The sequence below is a fragment of the Vombatus ursinus genome, unplaced genomic scaffold (genome assembly GCF_900497805.2).
Source record: "Vombatus ursinus unplaced genomic scaffold, bare-nosed wombat genome assembly UNPS02014801.1, whole genome shotgun sequence".
Taxonomy (NCBI): Eukaryota; Metazoa; Chordata; class Mammalia; order Diprotodontia; family Vombatidae; genus Vombatus; species Vombatus ursinus.
In genome coordinates, this window is record NW_020954579.1 from 23,440,810 (window position 1) to 23,455,157 (window position 14,348).

At 35.0% G+C, this 14,348-nt stretch overlaps 1 protein-coding gene across 5 annotated transcripts in view; it reads left to right on the top strand.

Annotated features, from left to right (window-relative positions):
• Positions 1-14,348, top strand: part of ABCA5 (ATP binding cassette subfamily A member 5) — a 117,804-nt gene that overhangs the window by 86,494 nt on the left and 16,962 nt on the right. For all 5 annotated transcript variants that reach the window (XM_027872760.1, XM_027872757.1, XM_027872758.1 and 2 more), the window contains exons 23-29: positions 1,129-1,242; positions 2,541-2,711; positions 5,766-5,879; positions 6,140-6,277; positions 7,000-7,074; positions 7,844-7,935; positions 8,060-8,186. In XM_027872760.1, coding sequence (XP_027728561.1) covers positions 1,129-1,242; positions 2,541-2,711; positions 5,766-5,879; positions 6,140-6,277; positions 7,000-7,074; positions 7,844-7,935; positions 8,060-8,186 — 831 coding nt within the window. The remainder of the gene's footprint in view (positions 1-1,128; positions 1,243-2,540; positions 2,712-5,765; positions 5,880-6,139; positions 6,278-6,999; positions 7,075-7,843; positions 7,936-8,059; positions 8,187-14,348) is intronic.

Genomic DNA, 14,348 nt, shown 5'->3' on the forward strand with positions numbered 1-14,348 from the left:
AGGGCCTCTTATTCCTGAGTATCTCTATTGATACTGCTGCTCAGGGCCCTTGCTTCCTCATGACTGAAAGTGGTCTTCTCTGCCCTTCAACCTGACCTGGGAGTGGGTGTAGGCAATGGAATTGCCAAACAGCGTCTGGTCCTACACCTAGCGCTAAACAGGGATCCCATGTAATCTCGTTCTGACCAATCGCCCTGTCCCCTTCACTTCCAAAACTGCTGCTATTGCTGCTGCTGCTATCGCCATCCCCAGGTGCTACCGCTGGTGTTGTATCTATGTGGGCTCTGTGTCGGTTTCTGTTCCCATGTCACAAATCACTTCTTGAGACCTCCTCCATTGTCTCGGGGTGGAAGAATGTCTCACCTGGACCTTTCGTTGGCTCTGCTGCTCCAGAATTTGATTTGAAGTGTTATTTTAAAATTGTTTGGAGGGGAATTTTGGAAGAACTCAATTATTGTGCCTTGTCTATTCCACCATCTTGGCTCCACCTCTCAGATCAGTGCTTTTTTTTCAGCATTTTAATTTCTTTTTTATACCTAAAGTTCACACTTTTCATAGCCAAAGAGAAAGGGAAAATTAGAGAGCCACATATATCTGAATTCCTATGTTCCTGCACTTTTGCAATTTCTTGTTCATTTGTTTTTGTTTTCTATTAGATTCTGCTTGACTTATACTCACACCATACTCTTGTTATTATCTGTCTCCTCCAACATTTATTCAGCTTTATATATTTCAACATCCTCTGCAACTGCTCACCCTCCACCTCTTTGGCCCAATGCCCATGTGGTCCTTTTCTCAGAATGTGCATGTTGACTCACTTAAGTGAAGCATATGTCATCTTCCACAATAATGGAGTGAAGTAGGTTTGACAGATTCATTTTCTTATCTTTATTCCATACTCACTGAAACAGAAACTAAGGGATTTACCCAAGGTCACACAGCCAATCAGTAGCCCAACTTTGACTTGAGTCTAGATTTCCTAATCAGCCTCCTAATTTTTTTTCTACTACATCCTATCATTAATATATATTTTTATGTGTTACTTAGTGCTTTTAATGCTTTAAAAGAAAAGGTATTAGGATGGTATAAAGTTACTTTGGAGTCTATCTTTTTTTTGTTTTCTTTTAGGAAATTACTGACATAGTTTTTAGAATTGAGCTGTATTTTCAAGCAGCTCTGCTTGGGATCATTGTGACTGCAATGCCACCCTACTTTGCCATGGAAAATGCAGAAAATCATAAGGTAATGTAAATACTTTTTTAAAAAATGAATTGCATATTCATATTGCTTATATACAACATACAAAAGTTGAATTTATAAAAATAGATTTGGAAACAACTTTTGCATTATAAAATTTCTTTGACCAAAAATTTTATACTGTAAGTTTTCTTTTAATTCTCAAGTCTTTAGTTGCTGTTTGTCCATTCTCAAAGAGGACCATGACATCAGGGAGGTGATGCCATGATATGCAAGTAAATTGGACTTAAGTGAGGGAGGGCTGTGCAAAGTCACCAGCCTCACGTTCTCCTCCAGAGCCATCTGGGTCTAGTGGCCAGAGATAGATCAGGACTTCTCTTTGTTTTAGTAGTGGCAGTTTTGGTAGTAATAATCAAGCTGGTGCTACACTTGGAACTAATGGGTTGTTTAGAATAGGTGTAAGAGATTACAGTTAGAGACATTCCCCTCTCTGCCCCCCAACAATTCTAAATCTCCCCCTCTTAAGCCTTTTTATGAATAACAATATAATAAATTAAATTATTCATTGGAAATGAGTACAGATAGTCAATAAACATTTATTAAGCACCTACTATGTGACAGACACTGTGCAAAATTGCAAGTCATTTTTTATTTGGCTTCATGATGTCTTTTTATACGTTCATTTGAATGTAAGTATTTTGAAATTTGTCATTTCACATAAAATAATGAAGGGTCAGGTGAACTGTTAACTTTATGAGTTGAAAAGTTGTTCATTTTTCCTTACTGAATTTTCCTCTTTGCCTTTTTTTCATAAAACATGCTGGTTTCTCACTACTTCAAGGTTTATTGTCTCTCAGAACTTCCCTAGAACAGAAATATTAGATATTTATATATTTTTTTTAATGTTTAAGAACATAAAGTTTGAGTTTGAGAAAACTAATGACCTTAGTTTGGTCTTACACACATTCTCTGTGTAGAATGTACTCAAATCACCTGATAATTTGCTGTTTTCAATTTCATTTTGGCCTAGCATACTGTGATTTTAATAGTCTTTTTGTTCTTGAAGACTTGTTGAAATTCTTAAAGACAAGAAATATAAGCCAAGTTGGTGGCTTAATGTTAAATTGTACATTTTTTTTGTTTGTTTGTTTTGGTGGTGGTGGGAATTTTCCTTAACTTGCATATGAGGAGGTGGGGGTGGAGAGATAGATAGGCAAATGACTTTTGTATTTTTTATGTTATGTTTAGATTATTTCGGTGGTTCACCATTTTATATGTGTGTGTGTGTATAATTTTAATTGTATTCAGGATAATTTGTTTGGTTTTTCTCCCCTTTCTTATAGATCAAATCGTATACCCAGCTGAAGATTTCAGGTCTTTTTCCATCTGCCTATTGGACTGGACAAGCTCTAATTGACTTTCCCTTATTTTTTGTTCTTCTTGTCTTGATGCTAGGAAGTTTATTTGCATTTCACTATGGAGTTTATTTTTATGCTCTGAAGTTCCTTTCTGTGGTAAGTTAATGTCTTTTATATTTCAGTTTGTATTTGTATAATTTAAAACAATACTTTGGAAGTTCTACAATTTTTTTATGTATAGTTATTCACCAGCCTAGATCATTTAATCTTTACCCTCTCTTTTCCTCCTTCTCCAAAACCTCCGCCAGAAAAAATGCATTTCATTTAGCCAAGGTGGTCTGCAGACAGCAGGTACTCAGTCTGTGGCTGAGCAGGATAGTGTGGCAAATCTTACTAAAATTGTGTTCCTTTAAAGCACAAGGTCACTAGTAGGTGGATGTAGTGGAGGATTTACAAATTATTCTGTTTTAATAACCATATCTATAAAATATCCTGGCCATTATCAGTTAGCATAGCCAGTATGTGTGTTAGTGAGATTTTGAGGAGTTGAAATAATCATCATTGTAAATTTCTTGAGAGCAAACAATAGTTAGGTAGGTCTGTATAGTTCTCCTTACATAGTGCCTAGCATACTACTACATACAATTAGGTAATAATATATGCTTTTTAATAAGTGATCGTATTTTATAGTTCTACAAAATGATTATCAAGGATAGGGCCACCTTTTCACATAGTTTTTAACTTACACTTTATGATTGTAGGGGTGAGTGGTTTCCTGTATCCCTTCTCCTACTTTTTGAAATGTATCTCACCAGCTGAAAAGTCACCATTTCATAATAAAATAAGGTCTAAAATGCAAATATTCCTGGAAGAAGTATTCAGATGATTTAAATTTACACTAATATTTGAAAAAATGAGACACTGAACTTTAGAGGAAAGAGTGCTGGACTTGGAGTCAGAAGGGACCTGGGTTCACATTCAGCTCCAGCACTGACTAGCCATACAGGCATGGCTCCCAGTGTCCTCATTTGTAATGCATGGATACTAATACCTGTATTGCCTACTTTAGAGAGGGAGGGTTAAGAATGGACTGTGATTTCATTGTTTTGGAAACTTTTAGGGGAGGAAATTCTCTCTACCAGTGCAACACAGTACTTTTCCGGCAATATTTATAGTCTTAGAGAATTTCCTAGAGCCCTGAGAGGTTATGTGACTTTGCTGGCACATAGCTAGTCTGTGTCAGAGCCAAGATTTGAACCTAGGTCTCCCTGGCTCCAAGGCTACCTCTCTCTTGAGAGCTAATGTATATAAAATGATTTTCAAACCTTAAATGGCTAAATGAGAGGTAGTATGGTGTAGTGGACAGAGGCCTAAGAGTCTAGAAGACCAGCATTCAAGCCCTAGGCTTACTTATGGCCTGTGAGACTCTGGGCAAGTCATTTAATCTCTCCAGTCTCAGGCAACTCAAAGGCCATAAGTGGCAGAGTAATTGCTGACCTGTGTTGGGAAAACAGGTTTCCTCACCAGGAGAATGAAGTCATAGGTCATGCCCAAAACATAATGGCTCTACCAATGTCAACTACTATATGAATTTTTTTGTGGTGGTAGGAAGAATAATATAGCAAATAGAGCAAAAGGCTACAATTGTCTGATGTCAAAGGTGAGAAAAGATTTGTAGGAAAGGAAGGTTGGAGGATTAAAAACAAACTTTAACTGCTTGATAATTTTGCTTAAGGCTAAATTTTCATGGGGCTGGCAAGGTGAGGAGGAACACTTAAGTAATTTATTTCAAACTCCTAAGCAAATACAATTCCAGGTTTTTATTAATAAAGATGAATTTGACACCAACAATTAATGTACTGATCAGCAAATTATATTATATTATGGAGGAGGAAATGAAAGTAGTGTGAAATTCACACAACTTATTCAGTATTACAGACTTGCATTAGAAGTCTTATTTTCTTTTGGAGGTTACCAATGACTATTTTGTTTCTTACTGACTTTGTGCTTTGTTTCCTGCTAACTTTGATTAATAGTGCATCTCTGTGTAGGACAGGGGTGGGAAACCTGCATCCTCAAGGACACATGTGACCCTCTAGGTCCTTGGGTGTGACCCTTTTGACTGAGTCTAAGTTTTATAGAACAAATTCTTTTGTTAAGGCGATATGTTCTGTGAAGTTTGGATTCAGTCAAAGGGCTGCACCTGAGGACCTAGAAGGTCACATGTGGTCTTAAGGCCACAGGTTCCCCACCCCAAGTGTAAGAGAAAGCACATTATATTTGGTTACAAATTTGGTTACATAGCTCAGTTACTTACTGTCTGGGCCTCAGTTTCCTCGACTGTAGAATAAGGAGAGTTGAACTAGATGACCTCTTAGCTGTTTTCCAGCTTTACATCCTATAATCCTACTTCAAGCAGATAAGTTCACTTATCTCTCAGTTATCTAAGTTAGTGAAAGTGTATTAGTCATGAGGATAATGGAAAATGCATTTGCATATGGCTATGCAATATACTTTTGTATTTCATTTGAATGTAGGTTTATTTTAGGAAGTCATAATTCTCCAAAACAGTAATAAGATTACACAGCAAGGACTAGCCCCCAAATCCTTGCTCTCCATGATGAAAATCTCAGACAACTGCAAAGAACTAACCCCTGCATAAGCATAAAATTATTGGTTTAGATTTTCCCTCAGGTGGAAGTGATTGTCTCTTACTTTAGGAGTCCTGTTGAGAAGTTACAGACTTCATAAGGTAAAGGAAAAGCAGACTAATGATGGTGATTAGCAAAGAACTTGCTAACCTAATACTCTACATAATTACATTAAAGACTTAAAACCTAGATGTATAATAGATAAGGAGAAAGGTGACACATTCCATCTTAAATTATCAAGAGTCTGTGTTCTTATTTCTTCAGAAGCCAAGCAGCACAGTGTAACAAGTAGATATTTTTGCTCTTTTAAAATGTGACTGTGTGGGGCAGCTAAGTGGTGGAGTAGATAGAGCATAGGAGTCAGGAGGACCTGAGTTCAAATTCGGCCTCAAACAAATAACACTCACTAGATGTCTGACTCTGGGCAAGTCACTTAACCCCAATTATCTCACCAAAAAATAAATAAATAAAATATGACTGTGGCACTCTGTGTTGCACATAAATTTTTCTGGCTATTGATATTTTTTACATAAAGCACGCCCCTCTCTTTTTCTTGCAGGTTTTTTGCCTTATTGGTTATGTACCGTCTGTTATTCTTTTTACCTATGTCGCATCTTTCACCTTCAGAAAAGTTTTAAATACTAAAGAGTTTTGGTCATTTATCTACTCAGTGGTAAGTTGTATTTTACTTTGCTTTACAAAAGTCTGTTAATTCTCAGTTTTCTCATGTTTCTAGTCCTAAAAGTCATTTATTGCATTCAAATCTTCATAAGAATAAAATATGTGCTGTGGTGGCATCCTGTTTTGAGTCATTTGTCACGTCTGTTTATCTGCACTGTTAACAATTTTATCAAGAATGGGAAGAGAATATATTTAATTGAGTGTAGTTGAAATGTCTAAGGATATTTCCATTTATTTTCTCAATTTTTTTAGATGGCCTTGGTTTCCATTGCAGTCACTGAAATAACTTTCTTTATGAGATACCACACAGTGACAGCTGTCCTTCATTATACTCTCTGCATAATCAATCCAATCTATCCACTCTTAGGGTGCTTGATCAGTTTTATAAAGGTAAGTTTATTATCTATCAGTCTATATATATTTAATGAAAACTTGAAAAATCTTGGAATTTGATTCTTTAATGAATATTGGGGGGTTTTTTTCTCCTTTGCCTAGACATTAGTAATATAGCCAGTTAATACCTGTTCCCTTTAGAATGAAAGCTCTTTAATGAGGAGCATGTTTTTCATGTTCCGTCATGTTTATTAGGTAAGTCAATATTGTCACAAGGAGGAAGGAACATCATTTTAAAGATTTTTTAAAAATGTGAAGTCAAGACTAAATGGTAGAATATCCAGAATTGGGGTGGGAGGAAATAAAGCATAAAGGGGTTTTAGGAAAGAGGGAAATTTATTAATCCTTCTAAAGAATGAGTATCTAAAAAGATTGGGTCACTTGATTAAAAAAAAAATGATGATGGGTTCTATCTTAGTAGACCAGTGATTAACTATATACTAATCACTTAGTAGTTCTACCTCTAATTGGTCACCTTTCCTGTCTTTAATTGACAAAAATGCTTTAGGAAACATTGCATGGATTTAGATCACCCCAAAAAGAAGACTTTGCCGAAATACAGTGGGAAATCATGTATGTGTATAAATGAAATCATAAGAACTGACTTGGTGCTAGAAAAGGAATATTTATTATTGAAAGAAATATCTTTCTTTAACTTTAATCATAATTTGATTTTCTCCTGTGAAACACATGTTTAATGATTTAATTTTTTATGTTAGATTTCATGGAAGAATGTGCAAAAAAATGAAAGCAGTTATAATCCATGGGACAGGCTTTTAATAGCTGTTTTATCGGTAAGAATCCGTTTAGTTCTTTGCAGTTGTATGTTTTCTTAGCACACTTTGGACTTATAACCATAACTTTTAAAGTATTATCTGATTCCTTCACTCCCAAATAAATTAGTGTCTATGAAAGATGACAGTTTGATAGTTAGACTACTTGAAACTATCTGCTTACCAAACCAGGGTCAAGCTTGGATGGTGATACTTTAATTTCCTACATATATTTCATTAAGAAAAGGCTTCTTTGTTAAATTTCTGATCTCAGAAAAAAATCCAAGAATGCTAATTAATCCTGAGAAAGATGATTTTGGGTCTTGATACTGTTTACTTATTCACTATGTGGTCATTTTTAGTTAATGGTATCATTAATGCCTTTTGATCACAATTGACTACTTATAGGCTAAAAGAAGACTCAACTTGTTTAGTTTTATTTCAGTTATATTGAATTGTTTATATGCAAAATTATTACATACTCAATTATTTATGTACAATAAAATAAACTTTTCTCATGAAATTTACAACAAGCATTACTTAACATTTTCTCAGGAAACTTCATTCTTAACAATTCTGAGAAAATGTGAAGTACTGCATGTTGTAAATTATTTAGTTCCTTTTGAATTAGTATTACTTCAATTTTTTTAATCATATGTGAATACCAGAGTGTTGTGTGAATAGTTGTTTGACTGGAGAAGGAACCAGACTTACTTGCATTTTATTTCATAGTACATGAAATGCCAAAGAATTTAATAATAAGTTCTTAGAATTTGTTTGTTTGTTATAGCCTTATTTGCAGTGTGTGCTGTGGATTTTCTTATTACAATATTTTGAGAAGAAATATGGAGGCAGATCAGTAAGAAAAGATCCATTTTTCAGGTCAGTTCAAGTTTAAAAAATGAAGTAATTGTTAGATGAAAATTACTGGTGCTAACTTGGGAATGTAAATTTTCTAATATATTCATGACTTGAAATCTCATATTGTTCCTTTATGTACATGTAGAACCTTTTCAACTAAACTCAAAAATAGGAAGTTTCTGGAAATGCCTAACAGTGAAGATGAAGATGATGATGTTAAAGCTGAAAGACTAAAAGTTAAAGAGATGATAAGTTGCCAATGCTGTGAAGAGGTAACCTTGTCCCTAAGTTTACTGATTGGAGAAATGCTCATTTCCCAGGCCATCAGAAATAATCCCTATTGGGTTTGTAGTGAAAATAATAATCAACAAACATTTATTAAGCCCCTATTAGCTGCCAAGCATTGTGCTAGGTACTGGAATCGAACACACACACACACACACACACACACACACACACACATGCGTGTGCGCCTCAAAACAAAAATGAAACAGTTAAACAGTTCCTGCCTAAGGATATTCTACTAGTTGTGTTGGGAGGGGAGGAAAGGAGAGGAGATTTGGGGGAGGTAAACAACATATACATAAAAAAAAGTTTTCATTATCCAAGCACATATTTGGTCTACCATGCTGTAGTTGGAAACTAAGGAGGGTGTTGCATTAGAAAGACACCCACAATTCAGGTCCCAGTTCATTTACTTACATACATATTTTGCGAGTCAGGCAAGTAACAACTCTCTGAGCCTTAATTTCGTCATCTGTAAAGTGGGTATACTAGTACATATACTACTTACCTCAAAGGGTTATTAGTAAAGTATTTTGTAAACTGCAAAGATCTAGAAATATGAGGTATTATAATTATAATGATAAAAACAGCTATTTGTAGTGGGCAAACTTTTCAGATAAATAATAGCTTAATAATATTTTTATGGATTAACGATCAGAGAAGTACAAGGCCAGGAAACTCTGCTTTTTAGAAACAGGAGCTACTAAACTACATATAAGAATACATCTCATAATGATTAGAAAAAACTACAAATTAACATTCCCTTTGTTTTATTGTATTTCTATTTTGTCAGATATTTCCCAGTTACATTTTAATTTGATTTGGGCTACATTTGAGAGTATTACAGACCTTTGGACCATGTGTTTGACAGCTCTGATGTATAATATATGAAATATTTTGAAGGAAATACAGGTGTTCCACAATGCAAAGGAGTTGACAGTGGTACCTGTGATCATTTGTTTGATTTCAATGAATTGTAGAATATTACAATTTGTTAAGTGAACTGACAGTTTATATCATCTAGTTTTAAGTAAGGTTATCCTCACAAAGTATACAAATGTTTTTTTAAAAATTCCTACAAAGAAATCATGGGTTGAAGATAATATCAATATTGCAAGTACACATAAACAACAAGAAAATGGCAGAATTGTCACTTCTTTTACGCCTAGTGGGAACTTCTTAGCCAAAAAGGCAGGCGTTTATGAAGTAAAAATGACTTTTTGACCAGATCTAACAAGAAATTGGCCAAAAAAGTTCAAAATTATTGAAATTATTTAAGATACAGATTTATATCCATTATTGTTAACAAAAAAACCTACCTTACCTTAAGTAGGTTGTGAATAGATTGCTGAGGCTAAAATCAGGAAGATGCGAGTTCAAATCTAACCACAGACAACTTACTTGGTGACCCCAGACAAATCACTTCACCTCTGTTTACTTCAATTTCTTCAGCTGTAAAATGGGGATAATAATAACATCCAGTTCCAATTGTTGTAAAGAAACAAATGAGATAATATATTTAAAGTGTCTGGCACATAGTAGGTGCTTAAAAATGCTTGTTCCCTTCTCCTTTCCATTCCCCTTTAAAGCAATACTTTGCCTTGAGATGTTGAGGAGAAAGACTAGACTAGACCTTTGCTTTTATTGACAAAAGAGAATTCCTGGGTTAGGTAACTCCCTTCTTCAATGCAAGTCTGCACCTTTTATGCAGCTTATACACTTAGAGAGTGGCCTAGAGCATTGAGAAGTTAGTGACATGTCAGGATTGTACAGTCAGTTTGTATCAGAGGTGGGACTAGAACTCAGTCTTCCTGGCTCCCAAGCCAAAGCTCTTTTTCCACTATGGTGTTTTTGTGTTTTTTTTAGATTAGTACCTAATGATAATGTGAAGCCATCATGATAAGCAGATTAGTACGTAATGATAATATGAAGCCATCATGATAAGCAAAACATTTAAAAAGCTTATCTTTTTTTCTTCTGAAAACAATATAAATTTGTCATCTCTTAAAACTCATATATGCACGTTAGAAATTTAAAAAGCTTATCTTTTTTTCTTCTGAAAACAATATAAATTTGTCATCTCTTAAAACTCATATATGCACGTTAGAAATTTAAATATAATTGCATATAAAATTTTGTATAATGCAACATCTTCTGATTTGTTTGTAAGAATAACTGGTTGATATTTGGAAAGATGGAAATTTGTTAGTCAAATTTCCACAAAAAAAATCTTTGCTTTTTTGGTGGATGCAATTGATAGATGAGTATCATGATTTAGTAAGTGCTGCCAATGATGCATTCCTTCCTGAGCATTGGCTCAGCATTCAGAGGATCTCATGTCAAATACCACCTCTCATACTTCTTACTTTGAGCAGGTCCTGAGTGACCTTATGCAGGCCATTTAAACTCTCTGGTCCTAAGTTTCCTCATTTGTAAAATTAGAAGATTGGACTATGTGGTTTCTGATCCAAATCTATGATCTTATGAAGCACACCTTTGGATGGACGTATCACAGAGTGTTAAAACATCGCTGTTACTTGGCAGCCATCTTCTCTTGGATCACTGTGGAGATGGCCCCAGATTCCAGAATTCAAGAGTCCTGGGAATTTTAGGGCTCTCTGACCTCCAACCCCCATAGCTATCATCAAAAAAAAGAATAGTACTTATGTAAAAGGGCCCTCCAGGCTGTCCCTGCCTCACCACCAACAACATTGACCAATTGCCAGATCAGTAATAAGCAGGTAAGACCGAAAGACCCAGGAATATCAGTATTTTCTCACACTCTTCCCCCCTTAACCCACTCCCACCCACCCCCACCAATTCACTTACCAACCTGGACTCCATAACCATCATCCAGCGAAGCAACCTTGTAGAGGTTCAATCTGTCTGCTATTCTTAGGTTATTTCAATCTGTTTTTGGTATCAAATCTTTGCCACTGTCAGATTGTTCCATATAAGAAACAGATGAGAGTTTTATCAGTGAAAATTACTTGAAACAAGATGCATTGCCAGCACCCTAAGGACAATTAAACCTTTCCATTTGACTTGCAGATGAAATTCTTTCGTACATATGACAAGAGCAGGGGCTGTCTTTTCTTTTTATATCTCAAATTCTTAATGCAGTGCTTTGCACATTGTAAGCACTTAATAAATGCCTTTTCACTGTTTCATTCAATAGAAAAAGAGATAGAATAGAATCTGGAAAATAAAAGTTTATCAGAAATTCTTGATTCTTTTAACTGTTAATTGAAAACAATAGTCAAATTAAAAAATGAAGTTAATACAAAGAGACAAATAGCACAAAGAACAAAAACAATTCAACTCCAACCAAAAATTTTAGTGTAGAGGCTTGAGAAACAGGAAAATAATAGGAAAGGAGAACTCATGAATTAGGGTATGGAAATTTTCTGATTTTCAGCATAGTCATAAGAAGTTGGATGTTACAAAAAATGCAAATGAGATGAAATGAAAAAATAGCTTGCACACTGTTAACATGATAAATGGCCTAGTAGTGAGTAAGGCAGGTAATTGAAGCTCTAGGTTTTCTCCAAAACAGGAAAGCTGCAGAGATGGATAAGATAGTTGTTGATTAACAAACACTTCACAGTGGCACATGAATTACCAGCAAAGCACTTTACCCACTTCTTCTCAGACACAATCTTGATCTCCATTTTCTTAACAGAAGGCATCACATATCTGCTATCAAAAGATGATAACACCAATGACTTTTTCAAATATATTTATGTATATGAGTTTTATACAAAGCATTTACAGCTTATATTGCTAAAATCAATAAACATTTACAAGATAACAGTATTTTGGCTGAGGTACAATAAGGGTATACCAACATATCCCAGGCTTTTAAGAACAACTTTTTATAATATTGATCCTGAAATTATAGAACAAGCTGCCCCAAAGTACCATGAAATTTGTTGATTATTGCAAAACCTTTATTCAGTTTCATACTTGTGGCTAATACATGTAGTACAAATATATAAAATAAACTCAAGTATATATAGTAAGTACACTGGAATATTTTATATCCTTGGATAAAAGTGTTCTCCTCTCTCTGTCTCTCTCTCTCTCTTTGTCCTCCCATCCCTTTCTTTCTCCCTTTCTCGGAAGTTGAACAGTATTTTTTTTTGTTTATTAAATGCTTAAAATGTACATTTTAATATATAAACAGAAAAGAAGATGAAATTTTGAACTTATGTACAGTTTCCTTTTTAAATATGTGTGTGTGTATATACATATACATATACATATACATATACATATACATATATATATATATATATATGTTAAACATGGTTAGTACCAACATCCTCCTGTTTGTCTGCATCTTAACTTTCTTCTGTTCTTTTCTATATAGGCCTTTTCAATGTTTCATTGATGTTATTTCCTTTTAACTCTTACCCCTCACCCTGAGCGTCTCCTTTGGGATGAATAAGTCAAGTCAAGCAAAACAAATGAACACATTTGCCATGTCTGAAATCGTGTGCCCCCTTCTGCCCCTCTAATCCATCATCTCTCAGCCAAGAAGTGGAAAGTATATTTTACTATCAGCCCCCTGGAGTCATGATTACATGACCACTTACATTGATCAGAAAGTTGTTTCCCCTAATACTGTTTTCAGTATGTAAACTCTTATTCTATTTATTTTACTCTTCATTAGATCATGAGAAAAGTATTCTCTTTAAAACATGTCACCAACACAATAATGTTAAGAATAATTGATATAAAACATGGTATTTTTCAGTTTAACAGAACCCATCCAGGTGGCCAGGTAGTGGGAAAACCCACCACCATCAAAGCACCCTTTTCTCCTTGCTTTTTTCTTACCCTACTTATCCTTATCCTCCTCCCCCACCCTTCCCAGGGGCAGCCCAGAACCCATAGTGGCTTCTTGAATATTCACCTTGGCTTAGAGAGTTAGGTATCACCAACTTTATTCTTTTTTTGTCCAATGGAGGACCACCAGACCTTATCATCTGCCTTATTCCTGCTGCCAAGTTCCTCCAGGCCTTACCATTTGCCCTGCCTTTATGTCCTGTAGACTTCAGGCATTTGCCTGATATTACTATCTACTCCACCACTGTACCCTTAGGACTTTCCCATTTTTAACTGAACTTTTTATGACATGTTCTTTCCCCCAATTACATTATGAGTTCCTTGAGAAAGAGAACTATCTACCCTTTTCTGTTTTTCTCCCCAGTGCTTACCATAGAGCTCGGCACATTAAGCTTGGTGCTTAATAAATGCTTTTCTATATTATAATATTAATTTATTATGTTTCTATTGAGGATTAAATCGAGTATCATCTCTTCTAAATAAAACTAAGTATGGTTTCCAAATTAAAGAGGAACCCTAGTGACTTCCTGGTGCCTCTAAGATCAAATACAAACTCCTATTTAGTTTTTAAAGCCTTTCACACCCTTTCTCCTCCCTGTCTTTCCAGTCTCAAGCATTACTCCCCTCTGTCACTCTGCAGTATAACCAAACAAGTGTTCCATCTATTACTAGCAAAAAACACTTCATCTTCCAACTCCAACTCCATCTTTATGCCATTGTACTAGCTGTTCTCCATCCCTAGAATCCTCTTCATCTCAGCCTTATAGATTCTTTTTCTTCCTTCAAGATGGAGCTTTGGTACCACCTTCTACATGAAACCTTTCCTGGTATCATGAAATTTCTTTCAAGACAGCTTGTTGCCATTACTCTGTGTTTATTTTCTATATTAATTTATACCAGGGGTGGGGAACCTGCGACCCTCTAGATCCTCAAGTGCGGCCCCTTAACTGAATCCAAACTTCACAGAATAAATCCCCTTCATAGAAGAATAAGTATAAAAAGTATGTCTTATAATTTTGTTGTCTTTCCTGTTTGTGAACAGGTATTATTTTGTTCATTGTATTTATATATCATACTGGATTGATTACATGGGTTTAAATATGGCAAGCTGTTAGCATTTTACTCTTTCACTATAATGAGCTTTTATCCTTTTCTGGTTATACATCTTTTTGATGCTATCTATACACTGCTTTTTGTCACAGTTCATTTCTAGCAATATGCTGTAGTTTATTTACGCTCATAGGATGTCTCTTCATTGCCTGTTTTATTTTCCTTAGAGGTTGTGGTAGTCTATGATT